The 26,771-nt window shown below is 38.1% G+C and overlaps 2 protein-coding genes across 2 annotated transcripts; one reads left to right on the top strand and one right to left on the bottom strand.

The window, feature by feature from the left end:
- Nucleotides 1-2,052: 2,052 nt before the first annotated feature.
- LOC122050674 (proline-rich receptor-like protein kinase PERK15) lies at nt 2,053-17,770 on the top strand. Its single transcript, XM_042611562.1, has 8 exons — nt 2,053-2,329; nt 15,396-16,196; nt 16,280-16,366; nt 16,454-16,524; nt 16,593-16,669; nt 16,768-16,912; nt 16,985-17,146; nt 17,211-17,770. The coding sequence occupies exons 1-8, from the start codon at nt 2,053-2,055 to the stop codon at nt 17,499-17,501; spliced, it is 1,911 nt and encodes a 636-aa protein (XP_042467496.1). The 3' UTR covers nt 17,502-17,770.
- A 1,216-nt stretch (nt 17,771-18,986) lies between these two features.
- LOC122054044 lies at nt 18,987-19,803 on the bottom strand. Its single transcript, XM_042615890.1, has 2 exons — nt 19,601-19,803; nt 18,987-19,507 (listed from the first exon to the last, which is right to left on the bottom strand). Exons 1-2 carry the CDS (start codon nt 19,733-19,735, stop codon nt 19,040-19,042), a joined length of 603 nt encoding a protein of 200 aa, XP_042471824.1. The 5' UTR covers nt 19,736-19,803; the 3' UTR covers nt 18,987-19,039.
- Nucleotides 19,804-26,771: the final 6,968 nt, after the last annotated feature.

Raw genomic sequence — 26,771 nt, 5'->3', positions numbered from 1 at the left:
AGGGAGGTTTCTTGGAGTTTCTGATCCTCTTTCGATCTTCATTTCACAGCGAAACTGGATCGATTTGATCAACTGATCTGAATTGCAATTTTCATAATCTGAGCTTTGATCTTTGGCTGATAAGGTTACCAGTTTGGTGTGAGCTTAGAGGGAGGTTTCTCGGATCTGTGAGCGTCACCTGGTAATAGTTAAAAGCTTGATTATTGTTCGTTGGGTGTTTGAGGGGAGGTTTCCGAGAGCATCTCTGTTTTGGCAGAGAGGAGCAGTTGGAGCTCGGGGTTTGGATGTGGAATGTTTTTAGGTTTGATTTTTCTTTATCTTTGTCTTTGAATTGTTCTTGAACTTGCTTAGATCTGAAAATCTGATTGTTTGATTGCTCTTAATTCTTTGTTTAGCATTTTCCACTTCATGTTCTGTTTGAGTTTACTTCTGAAATTTTGTTTCTGATATACTTTTGCAATTTCATTTCTGTTTGAGTTCTACAATCCGAATATTGTTTTAATAGTTTGCAATTTATGTTCAACTTGAACTTGAAATTCTGTTATAGCTAGATTGTTAGATTCGGTTATTAGTTGGAAATTCCTTGATCTTTACATTCAATCTTTGTACTTTGAGCATGCTTGTATAATGAATGCTCAATTCATGTATGTAATGGAAGATTTTATGGCTACTGTGTTTGTGCATATTAAATGTTTGAACACTTCATTTCTATGAATTTAACCAGAATTCATAAGAATTAACTCATTTGATGAGTTGATATTTAAGAATCTGAATTTAATTGTGGTTAACTTGATGAGGTGGAGTTTAATCAAGTTTAGATGAGAATGAATTTTCCTTGATCTTAATCTTTGATGGTAGAAAAATACAATTTGCAATGTGAATCGAATGGAAAAGCATAATTGACCTTGTTGATGTAATAAGTCGATTTGAATTAATTCTAGATTTTAACACACACTCACTAGTTATCCTTGGAAAATATGACTTGAGACTTCATACCACAATGCTTGTCTTTAGTTGCAATGAGTTTCAATCTTAATTAATTTGATGTGCCACGTGATATGAAAATGGCCAACACCAAATTTTAAGATAAGTCTATAACCATACTATAATATAAATTCATGAACATAAGCTATATGTCTAAATAACAACAAGGGTCTATTAAGATACTTAATATCCTATACCATAGTATGAAATAACAAACACAGTTTTAGCAAGATGCTCAATATCCTATACAACGGTATGATCATCCTACACTAGGGTCTAGTAATATCATGTATATATATATAAACCCAATCATGAATAATAAACATAACTGCATATCTATCAACAATAGATCAACATATAAGGACAATCAATAAGGTATCAACTCAGGAGCACTATAGGATAGATTTAAAGTAGACGAGTAACTGTAATCTCATCAGACATGGCAGTAAACAATCATGCACTATAATCAAAGCTATCAAAAAGATATGCAAGATCTACCCACCTCAAATGTAAGTCATGTTAAACATTCTTCAAGTCCAAGGGTATACTTCAAATTGAATCTAAACTCTGCAACATGGAACATGTATTATAGCCAATCTACCATGAATCAAATAACTAAACCCAATCCCTTAACTAATTAGCAAACCTTAATTGAAACCACCTAATTTATCCCATAACACCTTCACAACCCATACCTTCTCCTTCATCGGCGTAGTGAAATCACCGCAGTGGCTGCGGAGAGGAGTGGTAGTGGCTCTACAGGGAGTTTAGCGGCTCTCATAATGGATAACGTCAGAGACCCAATGGCGGCAGCTCAACTGACGAAGCAATGGCCGGCAAGGGTGAGTCACAATGAGCTCGACAAAAATCCGTGTCAGCGGCAACTATTCGCTGTGAGGTTAGGTCAGCGACAATAGTGGGTAGTGGTTTTCTCAAGATCAGTGAACAGGAGATGAGCAGCGAACCCTCAGGATGGCAGATGGACTTCCGAATGGTGCTCCTGACTGTCGGTGGTAGGGGCAGCCGACATCAACGAGGAGATCGGAATGAGAAAAGAAAAGGGGCAGAATGGAATCGAGGCTTGTGGGCCGCCGATGCAACGACGTCCACAAGGGACATCGCGTGTGCGTGAAGAGGGAGGTGACAAGGAGATGGCGGTGGATCGACGGAGAAAGGGGCGATGAGAGGGGGTTGACATCGACGATGGGAGGTGGCAGTGAGAGGAGGATGCGCTACACCGGCGATGGAGCTTGGGCAGCAGCCGGTGACGATGATGGATCGGGCGAGATTGCACCGAACGGGAGAGGGGAAAGGGATTGGGTGAGAATGAGCGGAAAATCTAAGGGTGCGTTTGGTTTGCACCGTTTTCATTTTCATTTTCTGGAAAACGCGCGTTTTCTAGAAAACAGAAAATGACTTTTTGTCATTCTCTGTTTTTCTAGAAAACGATAGTCAATTTTTTAGAAAACGCGCGCAGAAAACGCAAACCAAACACCATTTTCCAGAAAACGCGCGTTTTCCAGAAAATGAAAATGGAAAACGTGCGTACCAAACGCCCCCTAAGTTTCCTTATTTATACTTAGGCTTAATTAATCATAAACCTAGATTAATGAAATCAATCAACTCCCACTTTAATTGGGTATTCAAAACAAGCTTTAGAAAGGCCTAACCCATTTATCCCCATGAATTATCTAAAATGACTCAATAAAAATACAAAAAAAAAATTAATAAATCCCTAAATTCACATATACTTTTTTACATTTATTATTAATTATTTCATCCATGTTTTCAGCTATGAATTCCATTAGATTGAATTTTAATCGTTTTAGTCTTTCTCTTGAGATATCAAATATATATATTTAAAATATATATATTGGATATATTACATATATCCTTGCTAAATTCTAAGCAAAAGAATTTCGCTAACTCCTATTTCAGGAAATTCACCTCCCCTCTCACCGGCCTCACCCGAGTCCAACATATGGATGCTGCTCGGATTGTCCATCTTTACTTCAAGGAGATAATGTATTTACATGGCGTTCCTAGGCCCATGACTCTAGATCAAAATACTAAATTCATCAGTTATTTCTGGAAAATCTTATAAGAAAAATTAGGGACACAGTTAAACTTTAGCAGTGTTTACCAACCTCAAACAGATAGACAAATTGAGATGGTGAATCAGAGTATAAGCAATCTTTTGAGATGCCTCGCAGGAACTAAACCAAAGCAGCGGGACTAGACATTATCTCAAGTAAAGTTTGCCTACAACAGATTAAGAAATAGAACCACAGGATTAAGTCCTTTTGAGATTATCTATGGGCGGAATCCATCGGTCATTCTGGACTTAGCCCATGTTCCATGTGTTGGGTTTTTCGAGACGCGAAAATCGCTTTTTCGCATCACTGAAACCCCGAAACCCCAAGCCACCGGATCCGTGCGAAGTAAAATAAAACAAAAATACGAGTACGAGTTTCTTACATCCAGATCTACACTAGGAAAAAGAAGTTACCCTTGATGTGATGCCCTTCGCAATCCCGCTCGTCCAACGGTTCGCCGGATCTCAACATCGTCAAGCGTACGATCCTCTAGAAGTATCCACACGAACAAACTAGGTGGAGAGGCCAAACAAAAAGGTGTGCTAGCACCTATGGAGTGTTCGGCCAAGAGAGGAGAGGGAGAGCAAGAAGAGAGAGCAAGGAAGAAGATGAGTTGAATGAGCCTTAAATGAAAATCAAATTTCATTCATCACAATAAGTAGCCGGCCACTCAAGGAATTGAAACCTCCATTCTCATTTAATGTAGCCATTAAAGAGGAGATTTGTAACCTCCATGAGGTGGCACACACATGTGCTAAACATGATGATGTGGCACATCATCATTGGTCACTTAATGCCAACTCACAAATGATGCGGCATAAAGTCAAGTCAAACTTGACTTTTCCTCTTCCTCTCAAGTCAAGTCAAACTTGAAATTATAACTCCCATGGTTGATCTAATCCAACCATTTGATTCAAGCTAATTTAATATAATGAATCTAATTCATTTAATCCAATTGATTTAATGAGTCATAATCTAAATTAGACTCATTGAACACATAAATCAACTTGAGTCCAACTCAATTAGCCCAATTAGGATTACTCTTAATCCAATTTGATTCATCACATGGATCTAATTCTCTTGGTTCATCATATGAACCTAATCTCCATCTAATTGTCCTTTGTGTGTGACCCTATAGGTTCTTATAACGTTGGCAATGCTCCTAAACCATTTAGAAATATAAGTAATGAGCGGTATCTAGCAACACATCATTACTACCTAAGTTATAAGAATGTTGAGATCCAACATCACCTTGTGACTATTAATTGTGACTCCTCACAAAATATGACATTGTCCTTCTATTCTAGACATCTAGATTGATCAATGTGAGGCATAGACTGTGTCATCCTCTAATCAATCTAAATCTTGAACTCCAAGTAGACTCACTAAATCAAATGAGCTCAATATCTCATATTGACTCATTTGGGCATGGTCATGCACTTCGTGGTCTCACTCTATCAAGAATATCGATGTCTCTCCTGTCATATAGGAGGGATAGATCTCATCTACATCGCTCACATCCCTCCGCATAATTTGTTACATACCCAGTAATCACCTTTATAGTCCACCCAGTTACGGGTGACGTTTGACGAAACCAAAGTACATAACTCCTTATGTAGGGAACCATGGTGACTTCAGGTCTAAGGACTAGTAGTCATATTAATAGCCATATGAGAAAGTATATGACACTCATATAACAATCCATGATACTTTCTCATGGCGGGTCATTCAGTATACATTCTTCAATGCATACCCATGTGTCAACTTGATATCTCTATATCCATGACTTGTGAGATCAAGTCATCGAGTTGACCTACATGCTAGTCTTATTGCATTAACATTGTCCCTGAATGTTAATACTCGACTAGGAATGATTAAGAGCAGTGTTCCCTATATCATCTCACTATCAATTCAACCAATCGATTGATATAGGTAAGAACCTTCTACTCAAGGATGCTATTATACTTAGTTTATTTGGCACCAATACAAGTAAGCATAATAACCAAAAACCAAATGCCTTTATTTATATAAGAATATGATACAATAAGTCCATAATACAATCATCAAATAATTGGCTCTAGGGTTCTAACTAACAATCTCCCACTAGCACTAGTGTCAATCAGTGTAGGCTCTAAGCCACAATGACCTAGTGTGGCCATCATGCTTCCTCTGTGCCAAAGCCTTGATCAAGGGATCTGCGATGTTAGTCTCTGTAGGTACCCTGCAAATCTTCACATCTCCTCTCTCGATAATCTCTCGAATGAGATGGAAGCGCCGTAGTATGTGTTTGGTCCGCTGGTGTCAGCGAGGTTCCTTCGCCTGTGCTATAGCTCCATTGTTGTCACAATAGAGCTCAATAGGGTCAGCGATACTAGGAACCACCCCAAGTTCAGTGATGAACTTGTGGATCCAAACTGCCTCCTTTGCTGCCTCTGATGCAGCAATGTACTTGGCCTCTGTCGTAGAATCAGCTACTGTGTTCTGCTTCGAACTCTTCCAGCTCACAGCACCACCATTAATGCAAAACATGAACCCTGACTATGATTGATAATCATCCTGGTCGGTCTGGAAGCTAGCATCACTGTAACCCTTTACAGCTAGCTCATCATCGTCTCCATATATCAAGAAATATTCTTTAGTCCTTCTTAAGTACTTAAGAATATTCTTGACCGCTATCCAGTGACTTTCATCTGGATCTGACTGGTATCTGCTCGTCATGTTCAAAGCATACGAGATATCAGGACGAGTACATAGCATGACGTACATGATAGATCCTATGGCTGAAGCATAAGGGATCTGATCCATGCGGTCTCTCTCCTCTCTAGAAGAGGGACCTTGAGTCTTCGAAAGACTCACGCCATGTGACATCGGCAGAAATCCCTTCTTGGAGTTCTGCATGGAAAACTGAAGGAGTACCTTGTCAATATATGTACTCTGACTTATGCCAAGCAATCTCCTAGATCTATCTCTATAGATCTGTATCCCTAGAATGCGGGATGCTTCACCTAAGTCCTTCATTGAGAAACATGTCCCTAGCCAAGTCTTGACATACTGCAGCAAAGGGATGTCTTTCCCAATGAGTAGTATGTCATCCACATACAATATGAGAAAGACAACTATATCCCCTACAACCTTCTTGTAGACACAAGGTTCATCTTCATTCTTGATGAAACCAAACTGTTTGATTGCATCATAGAATCAAAGATTCCAACTCTGAGAAGCTTGCTTTAGTCCATAAATGGACCTATGCAGCTTGCATACTCTGTTAGTATGCTGTGGATCTACAAAACCCTTAGGTTGTGTCATGTACACATCCTCGAGCAGGTTTCCATTCAGAAACGCGGTTTTGACATCCATCTACCATATCTCATAGTCATGGTATGCTGCAATAGCAAGCATGATCCGAATGGACTTAAACATCGCTACTGGAGAAAAGGTTTCATCATAGTCAATACCATGAATCTGCTTGAAACCTTTAGCTACCAAGCGACCCTTATAAATAAGTCCATCCATGTCAGTCTTTCTCTTAAAGACCCACTTACACCCATTGGGTTTTACCCCTTCAGGTGGATCAACCAAAGTCCATACTTGGTTGGTGTACATGGATTCCATTTCGGATCTCATGGCCTCTAGCCATTTCTTGAAATCTGGTCTCATCACAGCTTCCTGATAGGTGGTAGGCTCATCCTCTATGAGCACAACGTCATCGTGGTCAGACAAGAGAAATGAGTATCTCTCAGGCTGACGACGTACCCTATCAGACCTGCGAAGAGGTATGTCTACTTGAACTGGTTGTTGTTCCTCAACTCTTTGTGGAACAACATCATCCACAACACTTTGTGGTTCCAGTTCAACTTCCATCGAGGCTTTAGTGCTATGGTCGGCATCTTGAACTTCTTCAAGATCGAACGTACTCCCACTAGTCTTTCTAGAAACAAAGTCCCTTTCTAGAAAGACCTCAGTCTTTGCCACAACTACCTTGTGCTGACTGGGAATGTAGAAGTAATATCCCTTAGTTTCCTTGGGATATCCAATAAAGTAGCACTTGTCGGATTTGGGTCCTAACTTGTCTGAGACTTGACGTCGAACGTAAGCCTCAAAACCCCAAATCCTCATAAAATACACCTAGGCATCTCTCCCAGTCCATATCATATATGGTGTCTTTATCACGACATTGGATGGAACTCGTTTGAGTATAAAAGTTATCGTGTCTAGAGCATAGCCCCAAAGAAATGTAGGAAAATCTGTGTGACTTATCATAGACCGTACCATATCTAATAGGGTATGATTCCTCCTTTCGGATATATCATTCCACTGTGGTGTTCCAGGAGGAGTGAGTTGGGATAAGATCCCACACTCAGCTAGATAGTCATGAAACTCATGGCTAAGGTATTCACCACCTCGATCTGATCGAAGTATCTTAATACTCTTGCCAAGCTGGTTCTGTACTTCATTCTTGAATTCTTTGAACTTTTCAAAGGATTCTGACTTATGTGTCATCAAGTACACATAACCATATCTACTAAAGTCATCAGTAAATGTAATGAAGTACCTATAACCGCCTCTAGCAGCGACATTGAAAGGGCCACATACATCACTATGTATAAGTCCTAACAAATCAGTCGCTCTTTTGCTGTGCCCACTAAAGGGAGTCTTGGTCATCTTGCCTAGTAGGCATGACTCACACGTCTCATAAGATTCAAAATCAAATGAGTCCAACAAACCATCCTTATGGAGCTGGGATAGTCATTTATATGACTTAAGCGACAGTGCCAGAGATAGGTTTGGTTCATGTCATTTGACTTGAACCTCTTGGTATTTATGTTATAGATAGGGCTTTCAAGGTCTAGAATGTAGAGTCCGTTCATCAAAGGTACACTACAATAGAACATATCTTTTAAATAAACAGAACAACATTTGTCCTTTATTATAAAAGAGAAACCTTTCTTGTCCAAACAAGAAACTGAAATTATGTTCTTAGTTAAAGCAGACACATAACAACAATCATCCAACTCTAATACAAGCCCAGAGGGCAGAGATAGAAAATAAGTCCCTACAGCAACAGCAGCAACCCGTGCTCCATTGTCTACGCGTAGGTCCACCTCGCCCTTTGCCAATGCCCTACTATTTCTCAGCGTCTGCACATTAGTACAAATGTGAGAAGCACATCCGGTATCTAATACTCATGATGAAGAAATAGATAGATTGACTTCTATAACATATATACCTGAAGTGGAAGTCTCACTTCGCTTCTTCTTAAGATCTTCCAGGTACACCTTGCAGTTCCTCTTCCAGTGCCCGGTCTAACCGCAGTGGAAGCAGGTAGCATCCTTGGCGACCCCTCCTTTAGGCTTCAATGCCTTGCCTTTGCCCTTGGCTTGGGACTTTCCTTTTCCTTTGGGCTTGCCCTTGCCCTTGTGTTTCTGAACCATCAGAACAAAGTGGGGCTTAACCTTCTTAAGGTGCAGCTCAGCAGTTCTTAACATACTAAGCAGCTCGGGCAGTGGCTTGTCGATTTCGTTCATGTTGTAGTTTAGAACGAATTGACTATAGCTATCCGGCAAGGATTGCAAGATCAGGTCAGTGGCCAGCTCTTGGCCAAGTGGGAATCCCAACCTCTATAGGTTTTATATGTACCCAATCATTTTGAGTACATATGGACCTACGGGAGCCCCATCTGACATCTTGCACTGAAACAGTGACTTTGAGATCTCGAATCTCTCGTGCCTAGCTTGTCCCTGATATAGTTAACGAAGATGTTCAACCATATCGTAAGCTCCCATCAACTCATGTTGCTTCTGAAGCTCAGAGTTTATGGTCGCGAGCATCAGATAGGACACATCTAATGCGTCATCTTGATGCTTCTTGTAAGCATCTCGGTCAGCTCGCGTGGCAGTGGCAGGAGGAGCCTCCGGAATGGGCTGCTCCAGAACGTACAGTTTACGTTCTTGGGTGAGAACTATTCTCAAGTTCCTGTACCAGTCCAGGAAATTTGCTCCGTTGAGCTTGTCCTTCTCAAGAACAAAACGCAGGGAGAAAGAGTTCGTATTCGACGTCATGGTTATCTACAACAGAAAAATGCAGAAAATAAATATCATATTCTTTTAAATCATTTAATTAGGCTTTTAACTAAATGATGCTCCCACTGAATTTTATAATTCATGTGGGACAAGATCCACATCATACTAACCCTTGAGTTAGCTTTGGCTAATACGCCCAAGATTTAGTATGATCGGTAGGTAACGATTTACCAATTATTTCTCTATGTAACTCTTGTTTATAGGATCATTATCCACAGTTATTTTAAAACTTGAGTTAGCTTTGGCTAATACGCACAAGAATTAATATAAATGTGATTTATGTCCTATCTTTCCAACCGTTGGAAGAATGCCTATAGTTGTACTCGATCCAACCGAGTTAACTAGGAATACTCAATCTAATTGAGTTTGTACTCGCTCATGCGTTGATAAGCAAGACCAAGATTGTCCCTCCGTACCCTACCAAGATAATATGTGTTGCTCTGCTTTGGCAGATTCAACAACACATGTGATCGAGGTAGTGATAGGTATCACGGCACGGTAGGCATTTGAGTTGACACGATTAAGATCTAATCTAATCGAGAGGGTGCATCTTGTACACTATTTAGATCTAATCTAATCGTTAGGTACTAATTAATTACTAATTATGCATCACATACATTCAAGCAATTAATTAAATTATTTGTGATTAGTCATGGCCCTACTACGATCTTCTCAAGCCAATGAGAAGATCAGATGGTCAACCTAAGGTCAACAGCTTCTCAAGCTCCTCCCTTTGACCACCTTGTGTTGCTCGCGCCCTCCTCGTAACTCCGTCTCAATTGGACCTTCCACCGCTCCAATTTTGTACATTACAATTTTTGAAACTCGAGTTACATTCGAGTCTAAACTAATTTACAACAAGAATATAAAACTAGAGAAAGGCACGACGCGCAGGTCGCGAATCAAATATACAACACGCACATCACATGACGGCACGCAGGCCGTATTATGAATTATAACACATTTCCAATCAAATTGGGTCTTTTGGGGCCATGACTATCACAAAATAATACATAATTCTAAATTATGTATTTTCTATAATTTTCTGTAATTTTTACTACAATTTTTATAATTTTTTATGAGTAAAATTCCCGGCGGTTCCGTTTAGCGGGTTTTAGGGTGCAATCGCGGAACGAATCCCCTTGCGGGGCCAGGGGCAGTGCCCCTACCCGTGATCTAACCATTGCGAGTGTTCCTAAGTGATCCTACAACGCCTTAGCCCGCTGTCCCAAAAAGATTTGGGGTGAAACCTTGCCGTTTCGGAAAAATCTTCTCGGTAGTCGAAGCCTACAAGTGTCGAAACACTTGTGCTTCGCTTCTACGAGAAAAATACCCATAAAAACTATAAAAATAGGAAATTTACAGAATATTACAGAACTACTATTTTTCATAAAAATACAAAATAAACTCGTACAAGACTTCGCACGTGGCTCTGATACCACTGTTGGGGTTTTTCGGGCCGCGAAAACCGCTTTTTCGCGTCGCGGAAACCCCGAAACCCCAAGCCACCGGATCCGTGCGAAGTAAAATAAAACAAAAATACGAGTATGATTTTCTTACATCTAGATCTACTCTAGGAAAAAGAAGTTACCCTTGATGCGATGCCCTTCGCAATCCCGCTCGTCCAACAGTTCGCCGGATCTCAACATCGTCAAGCGTACGATCCTCTAGAAGTATCCACACGAACAAACTAGGTGGAGAGGCCAAACAAAAAGGTGTGCTGGCACCTATGGAGTGTTCGGCCAAGAGAGGAGAGGGAGAGCAAGAAGAGAGAGCAAGGAAGAAGATGAGTTGAATGAGCCTTGAATGAAAATCAAATTTCATTCATCACAATAAGTGGCCGGCCACTCAAGGAATTGAAACCTCCATTCTCATTTAATGTATCCATTAAAGAGGAGATTTGTAACCTCCATGAGGTGGCACACACATGTGCTAAACATGATGATGTGGCACATCATCATTGGCCACTTAATGCCAACTCACAAATGATGCGGCATAAAGTCAAGTCAAACTTGACTTTTCCTCTTCCGCTCAAGTCAAGTCAAACTTGACATTATAACTCCCATGGTTGATCTAATCCAACCATTTGATTCAAGCCAATTTAATATAATGAATCTAATTCATTTAATTAAATTGATTCAATGAGTCATAATCTAAATTAGACTCATTGAACACATGAATCAACTTGAGTCCAACTCAATTAGCCCAATTAGGATTACTCTTAATCCAATTTGATTCATCACATGAATCTAATCCTCTTGGTTCATCATATGAACCTAATCTCCATCTAATTGTCCTTTGTGTGTGACCCTATAGGTTCTTATAACGTTGGCAATGCTCCTAACCCTATTTAGAAGTATAAGTAATGAGCGGTATCTAGCAACACATCATTACTACCCAAGTTATAAGAATGTTGAGGTCCAACATCACCTTGTGACTATTAATTGTGACTCCTCACAAAATATGACATTGTCCTTCTATCCTAGACATCTAGATTGATCAATGCGAGGCATAGACCATGTCATCCTCTAATCAATATAAATCTTGAACTCCAAGTAGACTCACTAAATCAAATGAGCTCAATATCTCATATTGACTCATTTGGGCATGGTCATGCACTTCGTGGTCTCACTCTATCAAGAATATCGATGTCTCTCCCGTCATATAGGAGGGATAGATCTCATCTACATCACTCACATCCCTCCACATAATTTGTTACATACCCAGTAATTGCCTTTATAGTCCACCCAGTTACGGGTGACATTTGACGAAACCAAAGTACATAACTCCTTATGTAGGGAACCATGGTGACTTCAGGTCTAAGGATTAGTAGTCATACTAATAGCCACATGAGAAAGTATATGACACTCATATAACGATCCATGATACTTTCTCATGGCGGGTCATTCAGTATACATTCTCCAATGCATACCCATGTGTCAACTTGATATCTCTATATCCATGACTTGTGAGATCAAGTCATCGAGTTGACCTACATGCTAGTCTTATTGCATTAACATTGTCCCTGAATGTTAATACTCGACTAGGAATGATTAAGAGTAGTGTTCCCTATATCATCTCACTATCGATTCAACCAATCGATTGATATAGGTAAAAACCTTCTACTCAAGGACGTTATTATACTTAGTTTATTTGGCACCAATACAAGTAAGCATAATAACCAAAAACCAAATGCCTTTATTTATATAAGAATATGATACAACAAGTCCATAATACAATCATCAAATGATTGGCTCTAGGGCTCTAACTAACACCATGTGTAGGGCAAATTAGTCCTAATGGGATGAAATGGTAGACCATTTTCAAGGTATTCATGAGCAGCTAAAACTAGCAATTATAAAAAGCAATACCAAGTATAAGGCTCGGGTCGATAGTCATCATTGGCAGGTACTTTTTGAAATTAGAGATTTTGTCGGGGCTATATTGACTTGTGATTATTTTCCTGTTAGAGAGTATAATAAGTTAAAGAATCAGAAAATTAGAACATGTGAGAGACTACAGAAGATTAACGATAATGCTTACAGGTTGCACATTCCTAGTTATCTGAAGACTTCTAATGTTTTCAATGTGAAACACTTAACTCCTTAGTCGACGGATGTTGATGAAGCTAATATGAACTTGAGGGTAAGTTCTTTTCAACCCAGGGAGACTAATGCAGACTCAATCCATGATAAAATTCAATATGACTCTTCAAACTTTAAAAGACATAACTTTTGACTCGATACTTAGAATTAGACTCTGTCGGTGGCTACACGTGCAGAATTTGAAAACCTACGTTTGTTATGGATGAAATCGTAACTACTAAATTTTAGCCCCAATTCCACCATTTAAACCCTTTTCAAAGTCTTTTTGTTATTTTTGAAAATTTTTATTTTTAGGATAATTTTTTCTAGTATTTATAGGAGAGAATTTGTTTTGATCTACATCCTGTTTTGAGTTAATATCGTTCAATTATCTACTTTTTTTTATATAAAATATCTATTTCCTTTCTTTATAACATTGAAATTAAGATCTATTAATTGTAGTTTTTTTCTTTATTTAAGCCTTAAGTTGTAGTATATATAAGAGTCTTGTTTAGATGTTGAAGAATTATCATTTATTCATAATAAAATTTCTTATTGTGGTAACATTCAGAGAACAACGTATTTTTCTTCGTTTTAAGAGATTCTTTTTTTGTTTTCTCTTTAATCTTCCTTTCTTGATAGCATGTAGGATAATTGTTATCCTATCTGATGTCAACCAACCCATTAATACATTCTAATCCATTAACCTAACAAGTCCATCCCACTCAGGGTTTTTTTTTTTTTTTTTTACCTTTGGTTGTTGGCTTCTTCAATTCATATCTCCCTTCTTCAATTCACACCTCCCACCAGTGCAAAATTTAAAATATAAAGATTTATTTTATTGATGTAAAAATATTTGTTGAAATTTTAATATGACTTATTTTTTAGAAAATCAATCAATCATGTGCTATTTTATATATATATATATATATATATATATATATATATATATATATATATATATATATGTTGACTTGGCCTAAACAAACTAATAATTTAATAAAATTTAACTCAAAATTCAATAAGTTATATATATATACATATATATATATATATATAGAGAGAGAGAGAAATGTTATGCTACGGACCATTATTTACGGATTACTACGGACTCAATGACATGTCATTATTTTATTATTTTTTTATAAAAAATTTTCTCTTTCTTCTTTGTTTTGTTTTCTTTTCTTCCTTCGTTCGTTCTCGTTTCGCCGAGAACATTCACTGTTCCTCGTCGCATGCCCGCCACCTGCCCTGACGCCGGCCATCTGCCCACCGCCGGCGGCCTCCGGCCGCCTGGGCCCACCCGCACTATAGCCCAAGGGTGAACCCGTCGGGGATCGCGGCTGGACTCCAGGCAATATCGCGACTGGACGCTCGCGACTGGACACGATCGTGCCAGATTCCGGCGAGATCGCGGCCGGATTCCGGCGCGATCGTGGCCGGAATCTGGCACGATCGCGGCCGGATTCCGGGCTCTATCGCGACTGGACGCGATCGTGCCAGATTCCGGCCACGATCGCGCCGGAATCCGGCCGCGATCTCGCCAGAATCTGGCACGATCGCGTCCACTCACGAGCATCCAGTCGCGAGCGTCCAGTCGCGATCGCGTCCGGAATCCAGCCGCGATCGCGCCGGATTCCGGACGCGATCGCGACCGGAATCCGGCGAGATCGCGGCCGGATTCCGGCGCATCAGGAGGCAATGGTCGAGTGGCCGGCGGACAGGCGATGGCGAGCGGCGACGAGGCGCGAGCTTCGTTACAGCAAGAAGAAGAAAAAAAATTAAGAAAGAGAAAATATTTAATTAAACAAAATTAAATTAGATGACATGGCAGTTGTCCGTAACAATCCGCAGGATAGAGTCCGTAGTATAACAAATCTATATATATATATATATATATATATATATATATATATATATATATATATATATGTTGACTTGGCCTAAACAAACTAATAATTTAATAAAATTTAACTCAAAATTCAATCAAACTTAATTCACCAGAATAATTTGTGTGTAGGTAACCTCTTAACAAATTTAGTTCTCTTTTTTCTCATTTTTTTTCTCTTCGTTTTCTTGCCATGTTGTTTGTCTTCCTTCTCGCCTTTAATTCATCTCACCTCCCAATATATTAGATCCTACATAGCTTTCTAAAGATAAGAGAGTGGTGCATGTTGCACCATCTCTTTTCCTCTCCCTGTTTCTTTAGTTTCAAAAGAAATTCAATTGTGCAAGATAAAAACATTTTGTTGTAAGTTTCTTTCTTCCTTTCTTCTTCATTTCTACTAAAATTTTCTTACATTTTGAATACAATGAGCTATACTGGATGCATTTGAATCAAGCATGAATTTTTTTTCAGGGATTCTTGGCATACAAATCCAAATGAGAAGTTATAGAAAGGGTGGTGAAACTAATAGATCCGGAGTCCCATCTTTGGAAAAATGTCTTCAGCTCCCCAACTAGTGAATAATTCAACTTCTTCGAGGAGTTTTTTATCCTCGTCTCCTTCACCATCATCCTCACCTCCTCCACCAAGCTCCTCATTAATGGTGCCACCTGCAAATGGTACTAGTTCTCCTCTGTTAAAAGCGATCTCTCTTCAATTTTCCCATCACCAAGGTCCTCGTCGTCATTGTTTCATTTTACATCAGGGTTGGAGTACTCAAAGAATTCAATAACATCTTTAAAGTTATCGACAAACTCTAATCAAGTCGATCAACCTAAGGCGAATTTGCCGATCGTCATAGTCATAGGAGTGGTGGCAGTGGTTGGGCTAGTTGCTGTGTTCTTGATCTTTGTGTGCGCTTGTTGCTGTGCCAAGAAGAAGAAGAGGCCTCACGATACAATGAAATACTATTCCGATCCTTCATTCAAAGGTGATGTTATCAAATTCTCATCGCCAATTCTTATCTTAATTTTATTTGTCCTCAAACAAATTCATGTGCGATCTGTAGACAGTGGCTTTTACAGTGCGCCACCTCCAAAGTGGCACCATGGAGACCATGCAGTTAAAGTCGGGCCAGTACTGCAGGGGCTGCCCTGTAGCATGACGAAGCACGATGATATGAGTGTAGGATTTACAGAAACCCACTGCCCAAAACCCTTGCCGCCTCCCTCCCCCATCGTCGCCCTTGCGGCGTTCAACAGTAGCACGTTCACGTACGAGGAGCTCGTAGCGGCCACAAGTGGCTTCTCCCCTTCCAATCTGCTTGGGCAAGGAGGGTTTGGGTACGTCTATAAAGGAGTGCTGCCCAACGGGAAGGAGATTGCGGTGAAGCAGCTCAAGTCAGGGAGCGGACAAGGGGAGAGGGAGTTCCATGCCGAGGTCGACATCATTGGTCGGGTTCACCATCGCCACCTCGTGTCTCTAATTGGCTACTGCATCTCTGGTGCACAGAGGATGTTGGTCTATGAATTTGTTCCTAACAAGACCCTTGAATACCACCTCCATGGTAAAGTGCTTGCCCAATTTTGAAGAGCGAATCAATGTGATTCTTTTCCTAGCTACTTTGATGATCTACTTTATGGATCGTAGGGAAGGGACTCCCAGTGATGGATTGGTCGAGGAGACTGAAAATTGCGTTAGGATCAGCTAGAGGCCTTGCCTACTTGCATGAAGACTGTGAGTAAATAAAATCGTGCGTGTTATTGTTCATTTTTGTAAGCTAAGCTCTGAATAAATTATCATCATCATCATCATGAAATGAAGGTCATCCTAAAATAATTCACCGGGATATCAAGTCTGCAAACATTCTTCTGGACCTCAAATTTGAAGCAATGGTATGGAAGTTGTATATTTTTGTTGAAATTTGTTCTGTGATCACTATACTATTAAAACATTTGTTCAGGTGGCAGATTTTGGTTTGGCTAAGCTTTCATTAGACAATCACACTCATGTTTCGACCAGAGTGATGGGAACCTTTGGGTGAGAAATTGGATATATGTTTGCAGAATATTTAGTAGATATCTTCTTTGTTTTTGAGAAATAATGATTCTTGTTTTCTTTCTTTCGTCGATGGCTAGGTATTTAGCTCCTGAATATGCATCGAGCGGAAAGCTAACAGAGAAATCTGATGTCTTCTCGTATGGAGTAATGCTACTTGAGATAATAACAGGAAGAAGACCTGCCGACACTCATTCATTCATGGAAGATAGCTTTGTAGATTGGGTAAGGTTGCCATAGTTCTTAATATTATTGTGGCATATCGATTAATAATATCGTTTAACTTGATTCAAATAGGCGAGGCCAACTTTGTCGCGAGCTTTGGCTGATGGAGATTATTATGAACTAGCCGATCCACGCTTAAATGGAAAATATGATCTCGTGGAAATGGCACGCATGGTGGGATGTGCTGCTGCTAGCATTCGTCATTCGGCCAAGAAACGACCCAAAATGAGTCAGGTGCGATCGCTAGTGATTTTAGTATGCATTTCCAAATTTTACTTATGTCGGAAATAATTCACAGATTGTTAGAGCACTAGAAGGTGCTGTACCACTTGAAGACTTGAATGAGGGAGTGAGGCCGGGCGAAAGTATGCTCTTTAGCTCAGGCTCAGACTATGAAACTAGCTCATACAACTCGAGCATGAATCGCATTAGGAAAGTTGTACTAACTCCTGAGTACACTGATGAATTCAATGAGCCAATTTCAAAGTATGAACCCACTCTTCCTTCTCCATCAAACAGCGATGGGTTCTTTGACGATGAGTTGGATCATATTGGAAACCAAAGGCATGGACCTCATTCACCGTTATGAGGATGCATTTTTGGAATATAATTGAGTTCAGGTTCTCTCTTGAGGATAATGTTTCCTCATATCCAATCTTTGAGCAAGGCAAGTACATGTCATCGCTCGATCTCCAAGTTGATCCCTTGCAGTAATCTTTACCCGCAAAACACAAAAACAAAGGGATTGGTGACTAAAGATGTATTCTTCAATTGTTTTGCCTAGCGCTACACTAAGAGTAACTATTTGCCTCGTGCTGGATTATTCAAATGTGGACATCAAAATGTAGGATGCATTGTTTTTTTGCTTGCATTGTTGTGAATCAGAGGAACTAGTATGCTATTTTTGAACATAATCTCGTCTCCATGTATTGTAATACTATCTCATGTGAATATAGAATTTTGCAATGTAATACACAATCTCTGAGTAAAACATAATATCCTTGTGTGAATGTCATGTCACAATGTAGAACTCGATGATCTTCTCATGTCTTTACTCACTACGCTAACTGTATTCTAGATAGCCTCGTAAACTAGCGATTGTAAACTTGCAACGAAGTGGCACAAATGTTTGCTCAAGCAAATGCATGGCTACGAACACTATGCAACAATATTTCGGTGTAGCACACCCAAACTTGAGTGAATGTCAGTAACATGGCCAAGGCCTAGGAGCCCACATTTGAGAGACAAATGAGCAAAGCTCAATTGGTCGTAGTTTATTAAAGCATTACAAATCATTCTGTTAGCAGGATAGCAAGCCTGATCAGTGTGGGAAAAAGAAAGAAAGAAAAATAGAAAAATAGAAAATGTGCATGAAAGAATATCCATCAATGATGTTGTGTCTATGATCTGGATGACACCCAGACCCATCAGTGTCAGCTCATTTAAAAGACCCTCCTTTTCAGAAGAAAACCTACTGCTCAATTTTAATGCATGAAAAAGAGCTGCCAACTAACCAGCAAATACAACCCGATCCAATTAACAAGAGCAGTTCAGAAAGAAAACACTAGACATTTTTCTTTCTTTCAGCTTTCAATTTCAATTACTTCTCAGTTAGAATTGCCAAAACATTTATGCATTGCTTAACTGATGTTTCCAACCTATCAGAATCAATGCATCGATCTGCATTAAAAAAAACTGGAGTTTCCGTGAATCAGATCCGTGTGTTAAATATTTAAGTTCTGATCTACTTGAAGACGACATCAGTCCTGCACATCCATATTTTTATTATGGACCATGTTTGTTAGATTTCATATTTGGTTGTGCTTTATTTACTCTATTAGTCCCTGATTGGGCTAATTTGCAAAATATCGGTAAAAATAAGGACAATTTTCCTCAGAATAAGAATAAACTATGAAAAAATATGGAACCAATCAAATAAATGCATTAAAGAAAAATTTGGGAGGGGGGTGAATTGATTAGCAAAACAAACGTCTACAAATCAACAAAAAATACAAAGTAAAATGGAAATAATTTTTTTAAAAAAAATAAAATTTTGTGCTTTTTTAAACGACAGAGAAAAATTTACATGCAAAAGCCCTTCATCGCATGGATTTGTAATAATAGAAACTAGAGGGTGCTAAGCGAAAAATTGAGGTCGATTCGTGGTCTCTTCGTCGGTGGTGGTGGCGGCGGCGGCGGAGACAGCACCGACGCCGCAGCGAGACGCGCGTCGCAACGGGGGCACCTCGGGTTCCTCTTCGGTATCAGAACGTAGGAGAGGCAACTGGGGCACCCAACCACCACGAGGCTCCCTCTGGCGGCGACGGAGGCGGAGTCTCCGTCTCCTCCGTCCGCCGCTAGCCCCTCGTCTCCTCGGTCCGCGCGGCGCCTGATCGAGGCCGTGGTGACCGATGAGGATGACGACGAGGGAGAAGGAGAAGCCGAAGTCGAAGCAGAACCCCCTCCACCGCCGACCCTCTGCCGCTCCGTCTCACGCTCCAGCGCCCGCTTCACCTTCTCGATGGTGCACACGCTCTGACTCCCGGGGAGCGCCGCCTGCCTCAGGCCATCGTCATCGAGGGCCCGGTTGAGGTCCTGCGACGCGATCGCCCCATCGATCAACGACTACTCAAAATGGGGAAAAAAAAAAAGAACAACAACAACAAAATCGATTGATTGCGCACGCACCAGGGGAGGGAGATCGTCGTTGTCAGAAGAGATCTTGAGCGGTGGACCGAGGGCTTTGGATGAGCGATTGGATCTGAGGAGATCGAGGGTGATGAGATCCCTCTTCTGCACGATCGAGCTAACCACAATCTCCATTTCATTCAATCGAAGAAGAAGGAATGGATGAGAAAGGAGAGCTGGAGATAAATGGTGGTTTAGTGCGCATTTAAATTAAATGAAATGATATATTTTTTCATAAAATTTAAGGCAAACTTTAGAATTTATCAAGTGGACCCTTTAATTTTATTTGCAAATTGCCCTTCCATTTCAAATTTATGACCGATAGTAATCGACATTGACTTTAATAAAAATTTAATCCAATAGTAGTCATTAAACACTTTTAATTATAAATATTAATGATTTTTTTAGATTTTAATTTTAAAAAGTTGAAAAGAAATTTTTTATAAATACAATTGTACTAAGTTAACATGAAATTAATACCTTTAAAATTGATAAATAGTTATGGCTAAAAATATTTAATGACTCTATATAATTAAATATCTAAATAAATATCCATCATAAATTTAGAACTTCTAAGACTGTTAAATATTTAAATTAGTTTAATAATTTAATTTTAAAATTAATTTATTGAAGACAGAATAAATATAATATTTAATATGATGATTTCAAAGTGAATTTCTGTGGCAGAAAAATAACAAAAAGCTATTCTTTTTATTCATATCATCAAAACAATATTTCACTCAGAAGGTTTTATCCAAAATACTCGTGTCTTGGAGTGGCTTTTCCGAAAGTAGCTCTAACTTTAGTTTTTTTTTAGTTTCTCTTTTTAAAATTTTTAATATGCTAATTAGAAGTGAAAAAAGAAAAACAAAACAAAATAAAAATAGGGAAAAAAGAAAGAAACGACAAATAGGAAATCATAAAAAAAAAACATAATTTTCTTGTTTTTTAATAGTTAATTTGAAATAAAAAATAAAAAGAAAAGGCTAAAAAAAAGGAAAGGAAATGAAATAGAAAACTTTAATAAAAAAATTTAAAATAAAAATAAAAAACTTCTAAGTTTGGCAAAAGGTCATATGCTGACTTTGGATGTTATATAAGGTTGATCCTATAGTTATTTATAGAGATATAAACCCTTTGCTTAATTTGACACTTCTATCATATAAAATTCCTCTCGTCTAAAAAGGTCATTTGGTTATCATGATTTACTCTCTTCGTCTTATTGTGAGGCCGACAGTGAGAAAACACTTGGGATGAGCAAGCCATCTTTGCCACATGTTTTACTCTAAGGATGGGTGTGGTGGTAAGAGGCAAAGTGTATTTCTCAAATAATCAGGGTCAATTCCTATGCAGAATATGGGAGCCACCATGATTGAACTACTGATGAAACTGGGGAGTCATGTTAGGAGCCACCATGCTTCTTGGATTTACTTGGTTGATAGAATATGGGATTAGACTGTCTACCATAGGATTAATTAGGTTAAAGATCTGGATACCTGGTATAAAAAATTGTTTTGCTCCTAGACATAGCGTAGTGTAAGAGACACGGTAATTAACCCACGCAATGTTTGATTTTTTATCGAACATATAATACACCCGCAGTGCTCAAACTATTGGTGGTGTTGGACTATCACGTTATGATCCACTCACACTTTCAAATTTACCTGGTGGATAAATTAAGAAAAGACCACTCACCTTTGAGATTAGTCGGACCGAAAGCCTAAATACCTCAATTAATAAAAAAATGTATGGTTTTAATGATTTTTTTCTTCTACTTTTAGTTTATACATAATAAAGCTTATTTTCTAAAAAAAATAATTATTTCATAAATATTTTGTGACTAACAAGATTGACCTCCAAAGATTAGAATGATATAGAATCAAATTTTATATACTTGTTTAGTTTTCCTAATTATAATTATGTCCTAACACATCATTTCCATATGTCATCTTGAGAGAAATAATTTTTTAAACACAAATTAAATTTTTTAATCAATTATTACAATATAACAATCAATTTAGACATATTCGAGTTCAAATAGTATTGTTCTCAATATAGCATATAGAGATTTTATTTGAGAGCATGAATATAATCAGGAGAACTAGACGAATACATAAAACAGTTGAAAGTACAAATTTTTAAAATATAAATTAAATTTTTTAATCAATTGTTATACTGTAACAATCTATTCGGGATATATAATTATACTGATAAATAGTATCTAAATTGATTATTATACTAAGGGGTGTTTAGTTGATAGATTTGGGAATGAGGAAATGGAATGATAGTAAAAGATAGTATTTGGATTGTAAGTTTGAAAATGATAATTTAATAATGATTTCTAGATTTATGAGAATCAACCAAACTCATATAGCTAGATAAGTTTTATTTTTATTTTTATTCTCATTTCATTTTACTATAAATTTATACCTATAATCATTTTTATTATTTAACTAAATACCATCTAAAAATTAATTAGGATGGATACTAATGAATACGGAGAGATAAAAAAATAAAATAGATACATAATTTAATAATTTTAAAATAATTAGGTGTTTTCTTTATTATCAATTGAGACAAGTCAATAGTTGCTTTCTACTTTAATTGTGTTTGAAGCATAACTAAATTGTGGCGATTGGGTCTTTTTAACGGAATAAATGAGAGAAGTCCCATCAAGTCGCTGGCTCATTTAATGCCTGCAGCGGTTTAAGGGGCAAAATCTTAAATGCACCTCTAATTTTGCATATTTACAAAATAAATCATTTTTAAAAAAAATCAATCAAAACATGATTTAATAATTATGTGAGCATGACTTATTTTTTCTCGGGGACGATGTAGTGATTAACACATGAAGTATTGTCACTATAAAATTTGAGATTCAAATTTTGATAAAATCGAAGTAAATATTTATCTTATGTGTTAGTCACTATTTTAAATATTAGTAGTCGTCCGTACTTTACCTCCTCCGTGTTAGTTCTAAGATGTGTTGATAGAGGCACTAAGACGAACGTATTCACCTTTTATCACTGTAAGCATAACTTAATTGCTTATTGTAAATTTAATACAACCACAATGCTATTTAAATGAGTTTTTAATTAGATATGATTAGAAGAGTAAGATACCACTAAGGTTGATTATTTATACTAGTGGAATATAATAATGAATCAATTTATGTTGATTATTTATACTAGCGGAATATCATAATGAATCAATTTACGTTAACTTTGTTATTTGTCTAATTTTTAACAGTTCGCTTGATCATTGTGAATAACTAGCAAGTTGGTCCATTTATCTAATTAGATAAATTTAGTAATCAAACAAACTAGATGTGTTAAGAGAATCAACTAAAGTAAACATATTTGATATGGATGACATGGTGGGCTCTTGACTTTGTCAACAAAGAGTCTGAGTAGTATCCTTCAAGACTTAGTCAACGTAGATGTTATGTGGCAGTATCCGACCTTCCGAGTCGATCCGATCTTTCAAGCCAATCTGACTTGCCGATTTGTCGAGTTGTCGACCAGCATACCTCTCGAGCTCCCGACATGCGACAATTACTAAAATTAAAAGATATTGTGATTACAACCAGAGCCGGTCTTGATTATTGAAATGCCCTGGGCGAAATTATTAATTATGCCCTAATTTTATCCATTCATCAACTTAAGTAATTAATTATTATAATCTATAAAATCTTATTTCTAAAAATAGAATAAGGAAACTTTTTAGTTGTACAAAGAGTTTTTATCTTATGATGACTATTATTTTTTTATTTATGTATAAATTTATATAATTCTAACCTAAAAATAAGAATGAAACATCAATTCCAAAACTATATATATAAATTCTTTTTCCATTCCTACACTATTAAATTATCCAAGAATAACAAATTTATTTGTAATCAATTTCATTTAAAATACAAGAAGTGTTTTGAAAGAACAATCACTTAGAATTCTTAACAAAAAAAAATTACTGACAATAGAAAAATTTTTAACTCAAGAATGCAAAAAAATAAGTATAGTAATTTAACATAAAATTTTGACACCAAATTGAAAAATAATAAAGAAGTGTAGCCTAATTAATTTATCTCCATAATCTTTATTTTCAGCATCAGCATAGGAATCTAGAAGAACGAAGAAAACATCAGAAAAATCTATCATAAATATATTCACTTTGAGTTTGAGTATCTTAACAATATATTCAATAGAGTAGTTAAAAATAAAATCTTTTTATCCTAAATAAGTGAAAACTCCATATAAATGAATTAAATTTTATATATAGAAATCCAAGCAATAACAAAATTAAAAATGCTATAAATTTTTAAAATTTAAAATTGACTAAGGCATCATGTGGCAATCAAAAAATTTCCATAGTAAATGACCTACTTGATTACTCAGTACAGAAAGTAAAACAAATTTCAGTTTATAAAAACTTAAACATTATAGAAATAGAACAACACTATTTTTTCTCTTTAAATAAAGAAAAAAAGTAAAGAAAATATTAGTTCCTCATAATTAACACAAACCTTCCATCTTGTTAAATGTCTCCTTGTCAATTTCACATCCAAATCTAAAGAATCACTCACATAGATGTTGTAAACCTTCTTCTTCGCTTCCTCTTCACTAAATCAAAAGAAAAAAATGAAAGTGAATGTAGAGAATATAGTTAAATTGTCATGTTTAGAAAATTGACATTTTTTTTATAATGAAACTACCAACTACCTAACAACAATATAAGCATGTTTAGAAATATTACTCCAATTTATGAATATGAGCACTGCTCCTATTTTGAAATTTATGAAATTTTACTCCAATATAGGCATATTCTGGACTTGCCTATCACTCCAGAATATCTTTTATCAATTAGTACTTTTGGAGCATTTTGCAAAGATAAAGCTAAACATGAATATGATGGCTACAAGACAACACTCAAACATCAAGAAACAAATAATACCCATCCTCACATAATCCAAGTTATCAGTCTAATAAGAAAATTATCAATTTCTGCAGAAATAAAACATGATTAGGCTGATTAAGATCTAAAAATGAATGGAGCAGGAATTTCCAATTTATACCGAAATAAAACATGATTAATAAGAAAATGAAATGCACGAGGCGAGGGAGGGCAGAGCTTGAAACTAGTTCAGTGACTACAGAAGACGACAAAGAATATGGAACAGTGAAATAGGCAAATGAGCACAAAGCTAGCATCAATCAATGAGGGGTGAGCTGCTCCTCAAAGTACAAACAACGATACAGAGGCAGGGAAGGGAGAAGTAACCGAAGGGAGCACAGGGGGTCTCATTTTTCTGTCCAATGCATTATAAAGAAATTTGAATGAATAAAACACACCTTACACCTTTAAGAAGGAAAACAAAACCTAGGGCACCGACACAGTGGGAAAAACAACAATAGAAGAGAGAGCTAGAGACTGCTCGTCTCACCAATGGAGGGTGCCTCTGAGAGAGGCAAATATGTCCCTGGGCCAGGGAGGATTCCGTTGTTTCAGTGACAAGGGAGGGAAGGTGCGGCGACGGCGGTGGCGAGGGAGGGAAGGTGCGGTGGCGGCGAGGGAGGGTGCGGTGACGGCGAGTCTGCAAGGAAGGGTTTCGGCGACGAAGGAGGGAGCGACGAGGGGAGGTGCGGCGACGGAGGGTTTCGACGATTAGAATCACAAGGTCTTGCTTCGGTGAGGAAGAGAAAAGGGCCAATAAAAAAATCTTTATATATATATATATTAGGCCCCTTAAAATTTTGGGCCCTGGGTAGGGGCCCTGGTAGCCCTGGCCCAGGGTCGGCTCTGGTTACAACAATACCCTTTAATGATCCTTTAATGACCACTTCATGACCGCTTAATGATCCTTAAATGCGAGGAGTCTTTAGGGATTTCTCTCTATAAAGGTAAAGGGGAAGAGAACGTAAAAGGGGTATTTTCTAACGACACTTCTCCTTCTTTCCGTTATTATCAAACTTTTATACTAACTTAGACATCAAAGTAGTCTTGTCAGGTAACTCCTGATGAATCCTTTGATGTTTGTTACTCTCCGTAAGAAATCGCGGTACTACAAGTAGAAATCTAAGAGAATACCTCAATGTTATCTTTCTTTATACCGGGATGAATTTTTGTCGCTGCATCATCGTGGTGAGATTTTCAAACTGGAACATTTTGATGAATCTATGGAAACATGAGTGAAAGACGTTGAGTGACCACTCTGAGCATTTTCTGTTGGTGCAATCGACCTCCAAGGTTTTAATATCTGACAAATATGTTTAAGTGTGCTTGATCATGAGAAGTCCTAATCATGGCTAGGCAAGGGTGAGAAGTCAACTGAGTCTTGGAAAGTCCTAGTTGTAGGCTAGGCAAGGGAAATCTCGGTATATCGTGGAAGCCATGTGGATAGGTATGGAGGACCTGATCCCTGGGTAGCCGAATACTGAGGCAAGGGAAATCTCGGTATATCGTGGAAGTCAGGTGGATAGGTCTGGAGGACCTGATCCTTGGGTAACCGAATACTGAGGTAAGGGAAATCTCGGTAGATCGTGGAAGTCAGGTGAATAGGTCTGGAGGACCTGATCCCTGAGTAGCCGAATACTGAGTCTTGGTAAGTGAAGCCAAGTGGTGGAAAACCTAGGGGGAGATAACCTTAGGTAATGAGAAATATTGGAGGAGTGAACTCCAAGTAAGGTTGATCGGATGATTTCCAGTCGACCACGCGCGGTTGACCGGACCAGCGGATCTCGGTAAATCTAGGTTTAGATTTACCATTGTATTCTACATTATTATTGATGTTGGCTAATATAATATTGCAGGAAAGTTCTTAGTGGATCAAGCGATCATATACTGAGTAGGCAAAGTCTAAACATGTCTGGAGGACCATGTTTGGCAGGTAAGTTGAGGTAAACAACTGGAGGAGCGACAGTGAGGTCGAGTTCCTAAAGGGAACAACCCAAGGTCGTTGATCCAACTGAAGAAATTGGGAAGGTTTCTAAGTTGAGATCAAGACAGTTCTACTATCTAATATTACTCATGCATTATATATATTACTGTGCTAACATTTGTGTTGCAGGGATACTTTGTTTAACTCTGTGTTGCAGGTTCGGCCGGATCGGTCGACAGAACGTAGGGATCGGTCGACCAAACTAAGCTGACTCAATACAGGCCAGTTCATCAGCAT

The sequence above is a fragment of the Zingiber officinale genome, chromosome 3A (genome assembly GCF_018446385.1).
Source record: "Zingiber officinale cultivar Zhangliang chromosome 3A, Zo_v1.1, whole genome shotgun sequence".
Lineage (NCBI taxonomy): Eukaryota > Viridiplantae > Streptophyta > Magnoliopsida > Zingiberales > Zingiberaceae > Zingiber > Zingiber officinale.
Note: the sequence above shows the minus strand (reverse complement) of the source record. Positions and strands in the feature narration are given on the sequence as shown.

Coding starts and splice junctions, on each gene's coding strand:
- LOC122050674 (XM_042611562.1), top strand. CDS start 2,053: ATGGAATCGAGGCTTGTGGGCCGCCGATGCAACGACGTCCACAAGGGA. Junction 16,367..16,453: donor TGCCTACTTGCATGAAGACT/GTGAGTAAATAA, acceptor CATGAAATGAAG/GTCATCCTAAAATAATTCAC. Junction 17,147..17,210: donor AACGACCCAAAATGAGTCAG/GTGCGATCGCTA, acceptor AATAATTCACAG/ATTGTTAGAGCACTAGAAGG.
- LOC122054044 (XM_042615890.1), bottom strand. CDS start 19,735: ATGGAGATTGTGGTTAGCTCGATCGTGCAGAAGAGGGATCTCATCACC. Junction 19,508..19,600: donor ACGACGATCTCCCTCCCCTG/GTGCGTGCGCAA, acceptor ATCGCGTCGCAG/GACCTCAACCGGGCCCTCGA.